Here is a 13,644-nt window from a genome sequence, read left to right as displayed (position 1 = left end):
AGAGAGGCCTCAGAAGAAACCAAACCTGCCAGCACCTTGTTCTTGGACTTCTAGCCTCAGAACTGAGAAAATTAATTTCTGATGTTTAAGCTCCCCAGTCTGTGGTATTTGGTACACATGGGTATATGCATCTATGAAAGAGAACAGTAGGGATGAGGGTGGACAAGAAGGGTGGTCAAGAAACAGATTTTCAAAGTCCCCCTAAGACCATGCTGAGGAATATGGTCTTTACTGTGAAGGAAAAGAGGAGATGCTGACGATCCGAGAAATTGATATGAACACCTGTGATAAAATGGGTTGGTAATTCCGATAAATTCAAAATATCCCTTAACTAAGATTCTATTGATGTCATATTAGATTTTAGAGTGGAAGAAGATAAAAATTACTTCATAAAAAGTCTTCTAAAAAAATTAATGGTGCAAGAAAGAAATTTAAAAAATCACTGATTTAAGAGAATAAGCTGCTTTGGGGATGTTAGCAATTGGCAAGGCCACCAACTAACGTTTTGATGAGAGCTCTCAGATTTTGTTAGAGTACATTTGGAGGGGTGCATTTTAAGGGAATTACACGAGTTATGGTTTTCTGTTATCGGTAGCACAAGAAGGGCCTAAAAGTGCAAATATTTAATACGGTTCTATAATTAGCCTTTTATTAAATAGGATTAACTCCCTCTCCTTTCTTGGAGGTAGACAGACAAAAGTGTGCTGGAGTTTGAGCTCTCTTGTAGCTCTGTGGCCTTGGACAAGTCACTTTACCTTGCTCTCATCTTTCAAATAGGATTAAATCTCCCTTCCTGTGACTGCACAGATGAATAGTGAGATGGGGTAATAAACCATTCTGTGGGATTATTACTATATCAAGCAGAGTTACACTGTAGTAGTCCCTCCTTACCCACAGGGGATACATTCCAAGACTCCCAGGTGCCTGAAACCTCAGATGGTACCCAGCCCTGTTCAGTCATGCATTGCTTACCCATGGGGAGACATTCTAAGAAATGCATCATTAAGTGATTTTGTCATTGTGCGAACATCATAGAGTGTACTTACACAAACCTAGATGGTATAGCCTGCTGCAAACCTAGACTATATGGTACTAATACTGCCGTAGTGTATGCGGTCCATCATCGACCAAAACGTCATTATGTAGTGCATGACTGTATATACTATATTTTATCCCAGACATACACTCCTATGATAAAGTTTAATTTATAAATTAGGCACAATAAGAGATTAACAACAATAACTAATAATAAAATAGAACAATTATAACAATATACTGTAATAAAAGTTACTGTAGATCTTAGCAAACCCAGCATACAATTATTTTTCTTATTAACTCTAGAACTTTCACCTTTTCACTTAAAGGAAGCATTTTATGGCTTCTCTTTGGCATAATCGAATTGCCAGCATTACCACTTTTGTGTTTTGGGTCCATTATTAAGTAAAATAAGGGTTATCTGAACACAAGCATTGTGATCTGACAACTGAGGTGGCTACTAAGTGACTAACAGGTGGGTAGGGTATACAGCAGGTAGTGTATACAGTGATGAAATACCTGTTCCGTCTCTTAGTGCTTGTAGGATCTTAGGTAAGCTACTCACCTGTCCTCATCTGAAAAATGAGGACACAGAGACAGCATGTGTAAAGTAGTGACACATGGTAGCTGCTTAATAAAAAGACTTCATTAAGGTGATCATAATCATACCTCCTCTGGTGGCAAACTGAGCAACCTTGGGCAGCCATTCCACCAGTTATCGGGCACGCATTTCACTGACAATGATTGAATACCTATTGGGTGTGTGACGGAATAACTTAGGAAAATATTTATTTGTGTGTTCTCCACCCCCAGCTTATTCCAAGAATGTTGCCTAGTAAATTTTTTCTTGTTTCAAGGTTGGGCAGGCAAAGCAGGAAGCAGAAGTTTCTTGAAAACGACACTTCCTTTCTTTTCTGAAAGTCCAAGCCCAAGAGTATATACTGGGAAAGGGGGAATGAGGGACCTCTGATGGGAGATTTCCCCAGACCTGGAGAGGTTAGGGGTTGGGGGTCAGTGCATCTGGGAGAAGTGGAAATGCTCACGGTGTGGCCAGAGGGGAGGGCTGCCTAGGATTGCTCAGCCACCAGGTTCCTGGCCTTGACAGTGATTCCCAGTTCCCAAGCGTGGTTTGAAAACATAATCCATGGACATCAAAGGGACAGGTGACTTATAAATGTGGGCATAACTGGTATGCAGGAAGACCTTCCTGGTATTGGAGGTTGTGGGATAGGAGCCTGATAATTTCTGAAACTAGTGTTCCTGCAGGCATGGACTCTTAGAATCAGATTCAAGTTGAATTAAAGAGATTAAGGAAATGTGGCTTCTCTTGCAGACCTGTGTTTGTAGATTGTTTAGTCTTGCTATAGTTGTAAGGCATTGGAGAATCCAAAGATGAATTAATTCCTACTCTCTGGAAGCTTACCACCTATTTGGGAGCTGGAGGAGATCATACCACACCTACATGAACACCTTTCGTTCAAAAGCACGATGAGATCCTGAGGTGGTATGAACTGCAGTAAGAGTTCTCAGTCACAAGAGGTAGACAGCTGAATTTTGCAAAAGGCAGTCAGCCAGGAGGATAACTAAAAGTTTCTCCTGAAGGGATATATTAAAATATACCTTCCCCCAATCGTTGTATGCCTATACCACCATTATGTAATTGCCATAGCTGCAAACTCATAAGACTTTTGTGGACCCTAAGGTTCTTTTGGAAATATGCCTGCTTGATTGGAAGGAGAAGTCTGGAAACTAGTGATTGAATCGAGAACTGTATAGTTAGTGATTTCCATAAAAGTGCTTGGAGTTTTATCTTCATGGAGTTTGAGAGCTGGGAGGGCTCTTGTAGGTCAACCAGCTCACCCTTCCATTTCACAGGGGTGAGTATGAGGCCCACGCAGAATCTGGATCTCGTGAGGTCTCAGGGTTGTTATTCTGAAAGACCACTATGATGTTCAAGGCCTTGGTACAACAGGTTTAGGAGACAGGGCACAATGTGAATCCTCACCCCTTAATTGCTGTGTGAACAACTGCTGCTCTCCCTCTTGTCTGGACAAATATCTGTTCCCAACTGGAGTTGTAGTCTCTGTCCCTCCTGTACACTGATTAATTATCTTAAATCATTGTCCCAATAAACTGCCAAGGAGTTTCTTTCTTGTTTATGAACTTTTAATGACTGAAAAATCCAAACATTGTGGTTTGGCTTTCAAGGCTTTCTATAATCTGATTCCAACCAAGTCTTTTTTTTCCCAGGCATTTGAGTTCATTTCCCTCTATGCATGCACTTTGTTCTGCCAGGGTGGCTTTTCTGCTACTCCCTACACTGTTCTCTTTCATGCTTTTGATAATATTCTTCTCTCTGCCTAGAATGCCCCTCCTACCAATCTTCATCCATCCTTCACGGCCAAATTACATGTTACCTCCTCTGAAGAGTCTTCCCTGGGTGAGCGATACAAATCAGGTGGACCTGAGTGTGAGATCGTACTCTGCCCCTTACTTCTTGGAAGACTTCCAGGCAGGTTACTGAATTTCCCTAGCGCTAAGTGTTCTCATCTGTGAAATGGGCAAGTCAACCTCTACCTGGTAGCCTTATAAAGTACTCATGGGTTAGTCATATTGTAAAGTACTTAGCACAGTTCCTTGTACATGGTAAATATCAAAGAATGTTACGTAATACTCTGATTACTCCAGGGACCTGTGGTCTCCTTTTCTCTGAACTCCCATTCACTTAGAGCCTCTCTTATATTCTTTCTTGTAAATCTAATTTTGCGTTTTAGGTATTGGAACACGTTTTATTCTCCCCACTGGATTAATAACTCCTTGAAGGGTAGGATCATGTCTTATTCCAGCTTGTGTCCTTTGCATTGCTCTCCATACAGGAGGCTCTCAAACTAGGCAAAGGCTGACCTTTGAGGTGTGAAATTACTGACAAGAATTTGCTTTGCTGTCACTTTTCTCTTCCTTCTAAAAGTTGACAATAGTTAAAAAAAAGTCAACTTCTTTAGATATGAGAATCCCGGTTGTTGGGCTTCTGTTTCATAGAAATATGGAAGTCAATTGGTGAAGTGGGTACTAGAGTTTGATAAATTTCAATTAAATCTTGGGAAACTTCATGTGCTTGAAGCCCACGTGGTCTCAACTCACCAGGCCAACTCAACCTCACCATTTTCCAGCACGCATTCTGCATTCCATGGTTTGTGTGATACTCCTTGGAAAACAATGGTTCCATGTTCTAATGAGTTTGGAAAAATTAGATTCTAATGACCCACTCATGGAGACACAGAGGATACATTAAGAAAGTGAAACATGTGAGAAGTCCTGCAGTGAAGAAACCAGGATTTAACAGCAAATAAGAATAGCTAACATTTATTGAGCTTTTATATGCCAGACACATTGATAGTAGGCCCTTTACATGAAATCTCTACTTTAATCCTCAAAATGTCCCCATAAGAATGGATATAATTATTATCGTCAGTTAACAAATGAAGAAACTGACTCTTGAATGGGTCCAAGTTCGCCCAGCAGTTAAGGGGTAGAGCTGGGATTTGAAGTTAGACATTGGTGACCCCAGAACCTGAGTCCAGTCCACCTGGTCCACTGTGGTGCACAGCTTTCCACTTCCCAAATTCGCTTGACCAGGCAATATTTTTGGTTATCCTCTTATTAATCATCCATTAATCTTATTCCTTGGGATGCATTTTGGGAATGGAGCCTCACCACCCTACACTCCTTGGTTCACAGAAGCAGCCATGATCTTTACCTCTCTGTGCCTTTGCTTTCTGGCCTCTGCCTGGATGCTCTTGCCCTGCTTGCCTCTCTCATGATAGGTCACTCCTCCTTCAAAGTCTAGTTCAAGCGCAACCCTATGGGAAACCTTCTTTGATTTCAGCAGGCCGATTTGCAAAGCCTCTCTGCATCTTCCACGTACTTCTACACTGTTGTTAATGTTTGGTGTCTTTGTCAAGAGCCCAGTTCAAAGAGCCTTTGTAAATTTTCCCAAACAGAGCAGACATTCAATTAAGGATTAGTGAATTATAATAGTGTCTCTTTCCTAGCCCCATGTGGGGTTGACTCTGGGCCTGGGGCTTTCCAGGTCCTGGTACACAGACATGGAGTGTGCGACTGTAGCCAGCACCCTGGGCTAAGCCTGGTTCAACCCTGAGTTGCACTCCGTGGCAGTTCATTAGTTAACACTCACCTCCCTCCGTCCTGCAGATGTTGCCTCTCTCCCAGACCAGCCTTTCTGAGGTGAGGAGGCGTGATTAGGTCAAATCGGGCCTCTCATCAGTGTCGTTTTTGGGACAATCCTGACCTGTCCTTTCCAGGGCGCCGTCCAGGTTTCATTACAAAGCCCCCCAGTGGCTGCGCAGCAGATGAGTCAGCTGGCTCGGGGCTTCATTAGTAACCCTAATTGCCGTTTTGTTTTTTGTCCTCTTTGGGGCCTTCTTGGGCCCAGAGGTGGGGCCTGGCGGGTCTGGCTTCCAGAAATGCCGCCAGCATCCAGGGGAGCCCGTGATGGGAAGTCCAAGCTCCACTCCCCAGCAGTCACGTCATGCCACACTGCGCATTTCTCGGCTCCACCCATCCCCAGGGTGCACTCAGGCGCCATGCAACCACTGGCCATCCCAGCTCTCTGGCTGCCTGCGATGAGGTCATGGGGTGGGGTCCTGGAGACCCCCTCCAAATAGGGTGGGGGTTTCCCCAACTGGCCTGAGAATGGCTGAGAGGGCGAGAAGGAGGAGATGGTATTACTCTTGTCTATCCAACCCACCGCTCCCTCACTTGATGTTGTATGGCCAGCGTGGATAGAAGTGGAGGGAGACAGGGAGAACGGAGAAGCTACAGGAAGGAGAAGGACAATGAATTGGCAGACACGCATAGGTCCCTCACTTCCTCCACAAACTGTAGATGGAAAAGGAACAGTTTTTCTTGACCACCTGACAATGAGCTGATCGAGCTGCTTTTCTATCGTAACCTCCTTCCTCTGATTTTAATGTCTTTTCTTTCACTGAGACGGCAAAAGGCAGAGGAAGCCGCTATAATTCACCTTATGTAGTTAGAGTTTGACACAGACGGAAAAAATATTCCAGAAACAGAGCAACAGCTGGTACAGCAAGGCAGGTAGAGCCCTTTGCAACCCAAGCAGGGTTGCAGCGCCTGGGCAGCGCCTCACATTCTCACCCAGGCCTATCGGGCGTGTTTCCTAGTGTTTCTGTACCAGTGGGTTTACAGACCGAGGTCGCCTAGATGCCCCAAACCACTCAGGCTCCGTCAAACCGACAGGGCTTTTTAACCTCTGCCTGTGAGTCCATATGTGTGCGTGGAGGAATGAAAGTGGGGCTCTGCTAAAATTGCAGCCTGACTGAAGAATTTGCAGGTCTCTGCAGATATCTAGTTTTTTGCACCTGGAATTCTGCCTCGGATAGATGGGAACACTGATAACAGAGACTTTCTCAGGGAAATAGGAACAACACATCACCATTTACGTGTCTCTCCACCTAAAACCACAAGATACCTCTCATAAGACTAAAGCATAGTAAAACAAGGAATATCTTAGCTCCTCTGCTCCCTACCTGTCTCTGAGGCACAGTCAAGAAGGCAAAGCCACCCTATTCCGATAACAGCATCGTCAGTCAACTGCGACTTGAATTAACAAACTTTAAATTGAACTTTTTTCCCCAGGACACAATAACTGTTAACATCCTCTTCTGTCGTTACGGAGGAAAGTCAAATGATTTATTTAACTTTTAAAAACATATTCTGCAAAACAAGTTTATAAGAAGTCATAGTAACCACATTTCTGAGAATTTTTGGAATGATATTAAAATCTTCCATGGGAAAGATTTCTGAGTTAATAGGAAGATCATTGCTCCGGAAGTTGAGTTGCATTTAATGGGAAAAGAAACATAAATACTGTGAATTTGGCAATAAATTAGTCCATCACCACACTAGTGAATGCTAGGCACATCAGAGTGGAGATGCTGAAGACCTGCACACATTTTCTAAGAGAAATGGCATTTTTCATATAGTCAAAGATATTTCACAGAGGTTTGTGCATCAAGCAGAAAAGAAAGCAGGAGAAAGCACTACCGCTGAGTTTATCATTTCCAACCTCTGATTTGTCATTTGTTCCCATACTTTCTACAAGTTCCCCATTTCTTTACAAGTAGCTGACTTAAGTTCTTCCAGTAAATATTTTTGATGAAGGCCAAACGGTAGGGAAAAATAGAAAAATGCAGTGAAAATGGTAGCTTACCTTTTCTAGGCATTGCTGGTATCAAACTTTCCCCCAAAACATGAGGCTTTCTTGCTTTGGTTGTCCCATGAATTTAGAAGCCATTAAAAAATTTAAAACAAAAATATGTTTATTATTTGAAGCTGCTTCAAAACAATACAAAAAATAACGATGAAAAATGGAGTGCTCGTCTGAGCCTGAGAATGTGTTTGAAGCTTGGAGCTCATGCTGTTGTACGAAGTTTTGCAACTGTCTTTCTCAGTTTAAACAACCTCCCGCTCCTCCCAGGCACTTGCCAACTTCTATAATTTAAAGCAACTGTGATCCTTCCCATAATACTCACATTTCAAAGAGCTTAATATATACTCTCGTTAAGAACGAGTAAGAGTGGGTGACGTTCTTCTGCAAACCCGGGACTGAGGCAAATGAGAAGCAAAGGTTTCAGGTATCTAAAGAGTTCTATTTCTCTCTTATCCATTGCTCTTCTCGCTGGGTTACTTCAAGTTGCTTTGCCTTCTCAAGGGATGCTTTGAGACCAAATGGCATCACTTCTCTGGAAGCAAAAAAGAGCACAGAGAAGTTTGTGTCCCAACTTATGGAACAATGATACTAGTGAAATTGTGTTTAAATATCACTTTTGCCAGCACAGTTATTTTCATGCAATTCTTTCCCTAACTTATCTGTTTGAAAGTGTAAATTAGTGTACATTACACTTTCATAAAAGGAGGAAATGCCTAAAATGCTGTTACTTGCATTGGTCTTATTTTAACCTTCATCCTGTATGCAAATTGTAATCTCATCTCTAAGAAGGGTGCTTGCTTTGCAGAGTCTGTCCATATAGCTGAATAAATCTTCTGACATTTAGTCAGTAATTCATATTACCCATCCTACTATTTTCACCACCCTTCCCCAACACACACACACATACACATACACACACACAAGCATTTGTGAATTCAAATTACAGCCAACTTAAAGTGTAGTCAACTGAAAATGGTGATTTAAAAAATATTTGTAGTATATCTTATAGCAGGTCTTGCTCAGTACCTGATAGATAATAAGGGCTCAAGAAACACTGAATGAAAAAAGTATGGCATAAGTTCAGACCAGTCAACAGTTTTGACAATTTTAGTTTGCATAAATGTTCCAATCAGGGAAGGTTAATATGTCAAAGCTTGTACAGAGAGTGAACGTAGAATAATGTGTGCCTTTGCCAGATTTAATGAATAGCTATGATATAATAAAATCCCCTAAATGAGTATAGAAAACATTTGTTAAATAAATAAACCATTTGGTGGAGAACAGAAATGTTGACACAGGCACAATCTATTAATCATGCTCATTGTGTAAACTTCTGCAAACAAGTTTCAGGACAAAAACGTCATTCAAAAACTGTAAGATCCTTATTTCAAAAACTATAGATTATTTTCCACTGTGTTTTTTGAGTCAACTAAATTAACATTATACTATGGACAGAGGATGATACCTCTGATTGAAATAGTGCAAAGACAGAAAGGATCTAAAACTACAGGGAAATGGTCAGGTTTCAGATTTTCTTTGCTGCGAAAGAAAATTTCTATTTTTGCTCTTGCTGCTACCGAGGAGACATCTGGAGGCACAAACACATGTAGTGTCATACACCTGGATCCACCACATTCCAGTTACGTGACCTTGGATGTATTCCTTAATGTTTTTAAGTGTTCATTTCCTTAATTGTGAAAGATTGAATACAAATATGTTAAAACAACCTATTTGCATATATATATATATAAACTATTTATTCACCAAATACTAATTAAGCATCTCACTATGTATCAGAGACTTAGCAAGACCTATGTATGAGTCACTGTGATTTATCACAGCAGCTAGTGTTACTTCCCCTAACACCAAAGTTGGTGATGGACACAAAATGCTGCTCTAACAAAAACCTAACTTCGGTGACATTGGCCTACATGGTCAGGCGGTGAGTGGCAGGGAAACTGAGCCCAGAGGCTGGAAAGGTGAAATGTCCTGTTTTGCAGTGGCAAAACCTTTGGCGAAACTGATACCTGTGACAACTTGGAAGGCCATATGTACTAAGTAACCTTGTAGCTCTAGGAGAAGAAGATGGGGAAAAACATTAATTGTGTGTGTTGGCCACTACTGACTGCATTTGGCAAGGTGTTTCGAGAATGAGATGAACTCAGGAAATGAATGGCTAAATTACAAACAGAAATAAAAGAGAACATAGAGACAGTACATAAATTTGACGGCTTGCAGGAGCCTACCAATTTTTTGAGGGATTCATACTGCTAAAATAACCATAAGCCTGTATTAAAAATGTCTTTCAAAACTGAAAACAACTTCTTCCACTAGCAAGAGGCGAACTGTTCGCTACACGGAGGGCCGGCTCCTCAACTCGCACCCCAGAGGTGGGCAAGCAGAGCCTCTCAGAAGGAAGAACTGTTGGTCATAGAAAAAAATGGACAAGGCAGTTCGCCAGAGAGAAAGCCAGGGCCATTTCCAGAATGTCCTCCACCCACAAGGCAGAGGGCCTTTACTACATCTGCCTGCCCAGACATGGTATCCATGGCTGCCCTGTGTCTCCCATTCTTTCCTTTCCTGGATGGAAATTTTTGTGGTAGTTATCCTATTGCTGTTACATCATTTGTATTGTGTGTGTGTGTGTGTGTGTGTGTGGGTGTGTGAGACAGAAAGAGAGAAAGAGAGAGAACTTGTCCTTTTGGTTCATAGATTACTTTCCTTTTAGTTCGTAGGTCACTGGATCAAGAGCTGCCACATCCGGACAAGAACTTCACATAACCCAGAAGTCCTGGACTTTGAGCTGGTTGCAGCAACCAGATGGAATTTGAGATTGTTTCCTTTGGGGAAGGGTAAGTGTGCTCTGCATTTGGAAGAGGGAAAGAAATAGATAATTGGTGACCAGATGGATAAACTATGACAGATACTTTCTGTGTTTACTAATGTCTGAATATGATGTTTACATATTCCTCACTCTTTCCCAGCCTCCCTTGCAGTTTGGTTGACCATGCAACTGATTTCTGGCCAATGGGATGTGAGCAGAAGTAACGTAGCATTAATCCTGGGCTGAGGCAGTTAGGAACCGGTGCACCTACTCCACATTCTTTCTCTCTCCGCAATCCATGCAGCAGGAAGCAAATGATTCAGAGGTGCTGGAGCCCCATAATAGAAAGAGCCCCAAATCTGGAGGCACTCCTTAGAGGACTGCTGTCCTGACCTGCATCAGACATTACTGAAAAATACACAAACCTATAGTGTGTTCCCCCACTGAGTGTTTTGGGGTTTATTTGTCAGTGTCAGCTAGCCTTAATTACTCTAATACAGATAGCTACCTTGAAAGATTGTTGGAAGATTGCATGAGATACTATATGTAAAAAAAATGCAGAACAGGGCCTGACACAAAAATAAGTGGTCAACAAATGATAGTTATTTTTATATTAATCATAATTTATCACTTTCTTGCTCTTGCAAAACTTATCCAGCTAAATGACACTTGTAAGTACTTCTATAAATTTAAGGTTTATAAATTGTGTGCAAATGGGCCAAGTAAGTTGGAAACCATGGGAAGATTAGTTATAGAAATAGATGTTGAACACAAAATTTATTCCCTATCTTGAAAAATATATGCGTTTATTAAGAAAGTTGTCCAATGGGTTACTGTCAGATTTCACAAGCAACCTCAAAGCAGGGGATAAAGGAAGTCATAAACTCCAAGTTACAAGTTAAGTACTCTCCCTAGCATTTAACTAGTATAAAGTCCATTACCCAAACTTTGTATTACTGTGTGTACAGAAGAAGGCCATTGTCCTCACATTGACTGTTCTCAGCTGTTTCTCACTAGAAATGAGGCAAATATCTAACAAATGCTAGTCAAGAGCTAATTTTTCTAAAAGTTGCTCTCCACTCAGGCCATGTGTTTTTCCTACTGGCTTTGAACAGCTTGAAACAGAGGTGCGGAAGACCTTGTTCATATATTCTGTTTCTACCTCAGGTATTTTGAGTACTTCCTACTAGAAATGTGGCTTCCTTCATTCCATAAACTCTTTGAAGAGTCAGACCCTTTTCTACTCTACCATTTTAGAGCAACAGCAACGATAATTACAAACATTCGTTGAGCATTAACTATGTACGAGGCACAGTTTTATGTGCTCTGTAAATATATTAACTAATTTTGTCCTTTTAACAATCCTATGAGACAGATACTAACATTATCCTCGTTTTATAGTTGGGGAACCTAAAGCAGAGAGGGGTTAAATGACTAGCTCAAGATCACACACAAGTAAATAGCAAAGCTGGGATTTGAACCTAGGTTGTCTTGTTCTAGGACCTGAGCTCTTAAATGCTAGTTAAAATGCAATCTCCATGCCAAATCAAGAGAATATGCTTACACCATGTATTTTCCTTAGCATCCATTGCATTTGAGATGAATACAGATTATATCTGAAAGACAGGCTAAACCCTTAGAGGCAGCAGGTTGTTATTCTTGGAAAACACGCACTTTCTTATCTGAATGTAATTATAAAATTTGAACATTTTTCATATATTTAGCTTTGTGTTCTTATAGTTGACTTTATTTCTTCTCCTTTGTGTGCAAGAAGCAGCCAAGTTTCAAATTATCCTGAAACCCAGGTGGCTTCATCTGGATTTTATAATGAAGCCTTTGCTGAGCTCTATCAAACATGTGGAGACACCCAGGAAGAGGCCAAAGTAGAAATGAACCTCGTTAGGAAACTTCGTCTTCCTTTTGGAAGGCATTATTAAAGTTTGGAGATTGGAGATCAAATGAAATGCTCTTTATTGAGATTGGCCGGAAATAATCCAATCCCAACTTCAAGGTGAAGCCACTCGGGAGGCACTGCCTCCTCCAAATTGTCACATGGAACACAGACGCCTACTGTGTGCTCATCACTGTTGGATAGTGGAGACACAGAATGGGCAGAAGCCATTTCTTTGAGTTTGCAGTTTCTGGCTCACCCTTCATTGGATTTTAGTCATAGCGAGTAAATCTGAAAGCCCCTTTTTACTTGGTGATACAGGGTAGCAGATCAACTTATTGCAAATAGGCAAAACTAGAAAAAGAGACAATTTATCTGTAGATGGCAGCATCACAGACTTGGAAAAAGACTTTTTTAAAGACTTAAGAGAGTTCTAATTCGCTCCCTCTGGGTTCAGTGTTGGCTTTGTGGATTTGGGGGTAGGAGATGGGGAGTAGCAAATCTCACTTTGAAATCAAAGCTAGAAACCTTGTGCCTCAACACTAAGCATCAAAAAAGATCATCTTTTCTTCTCCCTGGCCAGGAGATGGTATGAATGGGCACTTGCAAGGCTATTAAACATTGCTTTATTCCCCACTTGGCTTCTAATTCTTACATGCATCATTCTCTTGGCACAGCAAAGCCCTGCCTACAAGGACACTCAATGCTTTCAAGCTGTAGTCGTTTATCTCACTCACAGGGTACTTATCACTTTCTGTTTTATGTCATAGTTCTTTATGTGAGTGCCTTTTTTTCATACTAAAGTATAAGTTTCTCAAAGACTGAGATTATGTCCTAATCTTCTTTGTAACTTTCTATTATCCATGATGCCTCACGTAATATCTTGTGTTGATGTACATACTAAAAAAAATTGCCAAGTGAAACCACATAAAGGTACAACCATTTGAAAGGTTAAGTTGTGAAAATGTGTTCAGAGTTATGAAGCAAATATAAGGTATTCATGCATGCTTTTATCCATTTTCAAACAGTCATTAAATGCTACAAGATATAATTCTTAGGACAGGACGTTACCATATTGTGAATTCTAACATGAAAGAGGTAGACTGTGTGAAATTGAATTTCATACATTCTGATGGTAGTTTATAGCCAAAATGAAAGAGGAAAATGAGAAGAGAGTCAAGAAAACATTTTTGCTTGGATTTGGTTTCAGGGATGGACAGAATCCCTGGCTCAACTTTTATTTTGCCTTCATGGATAAACTTGTACCTGATTGTGGAATGTGATTCTTTCAATTCACAAAAGGTCAAAATTAAATGTTAGAGGATAAATCTTCAAATTTATTTTAGAATTTGCCAGAACTTGAAATAATATCTTTTCATTGATAATAGTGGTTCTTTAAATTTGCAGTGTGCTTTATAGCATAAGCTTTGTTTTTCAAACCAAAATACTAGACTGGAAGAAAGCTAATAGTTCAATAATATGATGAATATAGTACTGTATACTTTTTAATGTTATCAACCTTTATAATAATTTTAGCATGAATGTGATGGAGTCTGATTGAGTAACTTCTTCTCTTGGTACCTGACGCACAAACACAAATATAGCTTCAAATTTATTGGTGAGAAATGTAGATTTACTGAA

General features: G+C 40.7%; 1 protein-coding gene across 1 annotated transcript in view; it reads right to left on the bottom strand.

Moving 5' to 3' along the window:
• The window catches only part of C1QTNF7 (C1q and TNF related 7), a 101,424-nt gene extending 93,923 nt beyond the window's left edge, over positions 1-7,501 (bottom strand). Inside the window, exon 1 of the mRNA XM_004432281.3 lies at positions 7,289-7,501. Within this exon, the coding sequence (XP_004432338.1) occupies positions 7,289-7,301 (13 nt within the window). The 5' untranslated portion in view covers positions 7,302-7,501. The remainder of the gene's footprint in view (positions 1-7,288) is intronic.
• Positions 7,502-13,644: the final 6,143 nt, after the last annotated feature.

The sequence above is a fragment of the Ceratotherium simum genome, chromosome 8 (assembly GCF_057802395.1).
Source record: "Ceratotherium simum simum isolate JZ-2026a chromosome 8, ASM5780239v1, whole genome shotgun sequence".
In the NCBI taxonomy this organism is placed as follows: domain Eukaryota; kingdom Metazoa; phylum Chordata; class Mammalia; order Perissodactyla; family Rhinocerotidae; genus Ceratotherium; species Ceratotherium simum.
Note: the sequence above shows the minus strand (reverse complement) of the source record. Positions and strands in the feature narration are given on the sequence as shown.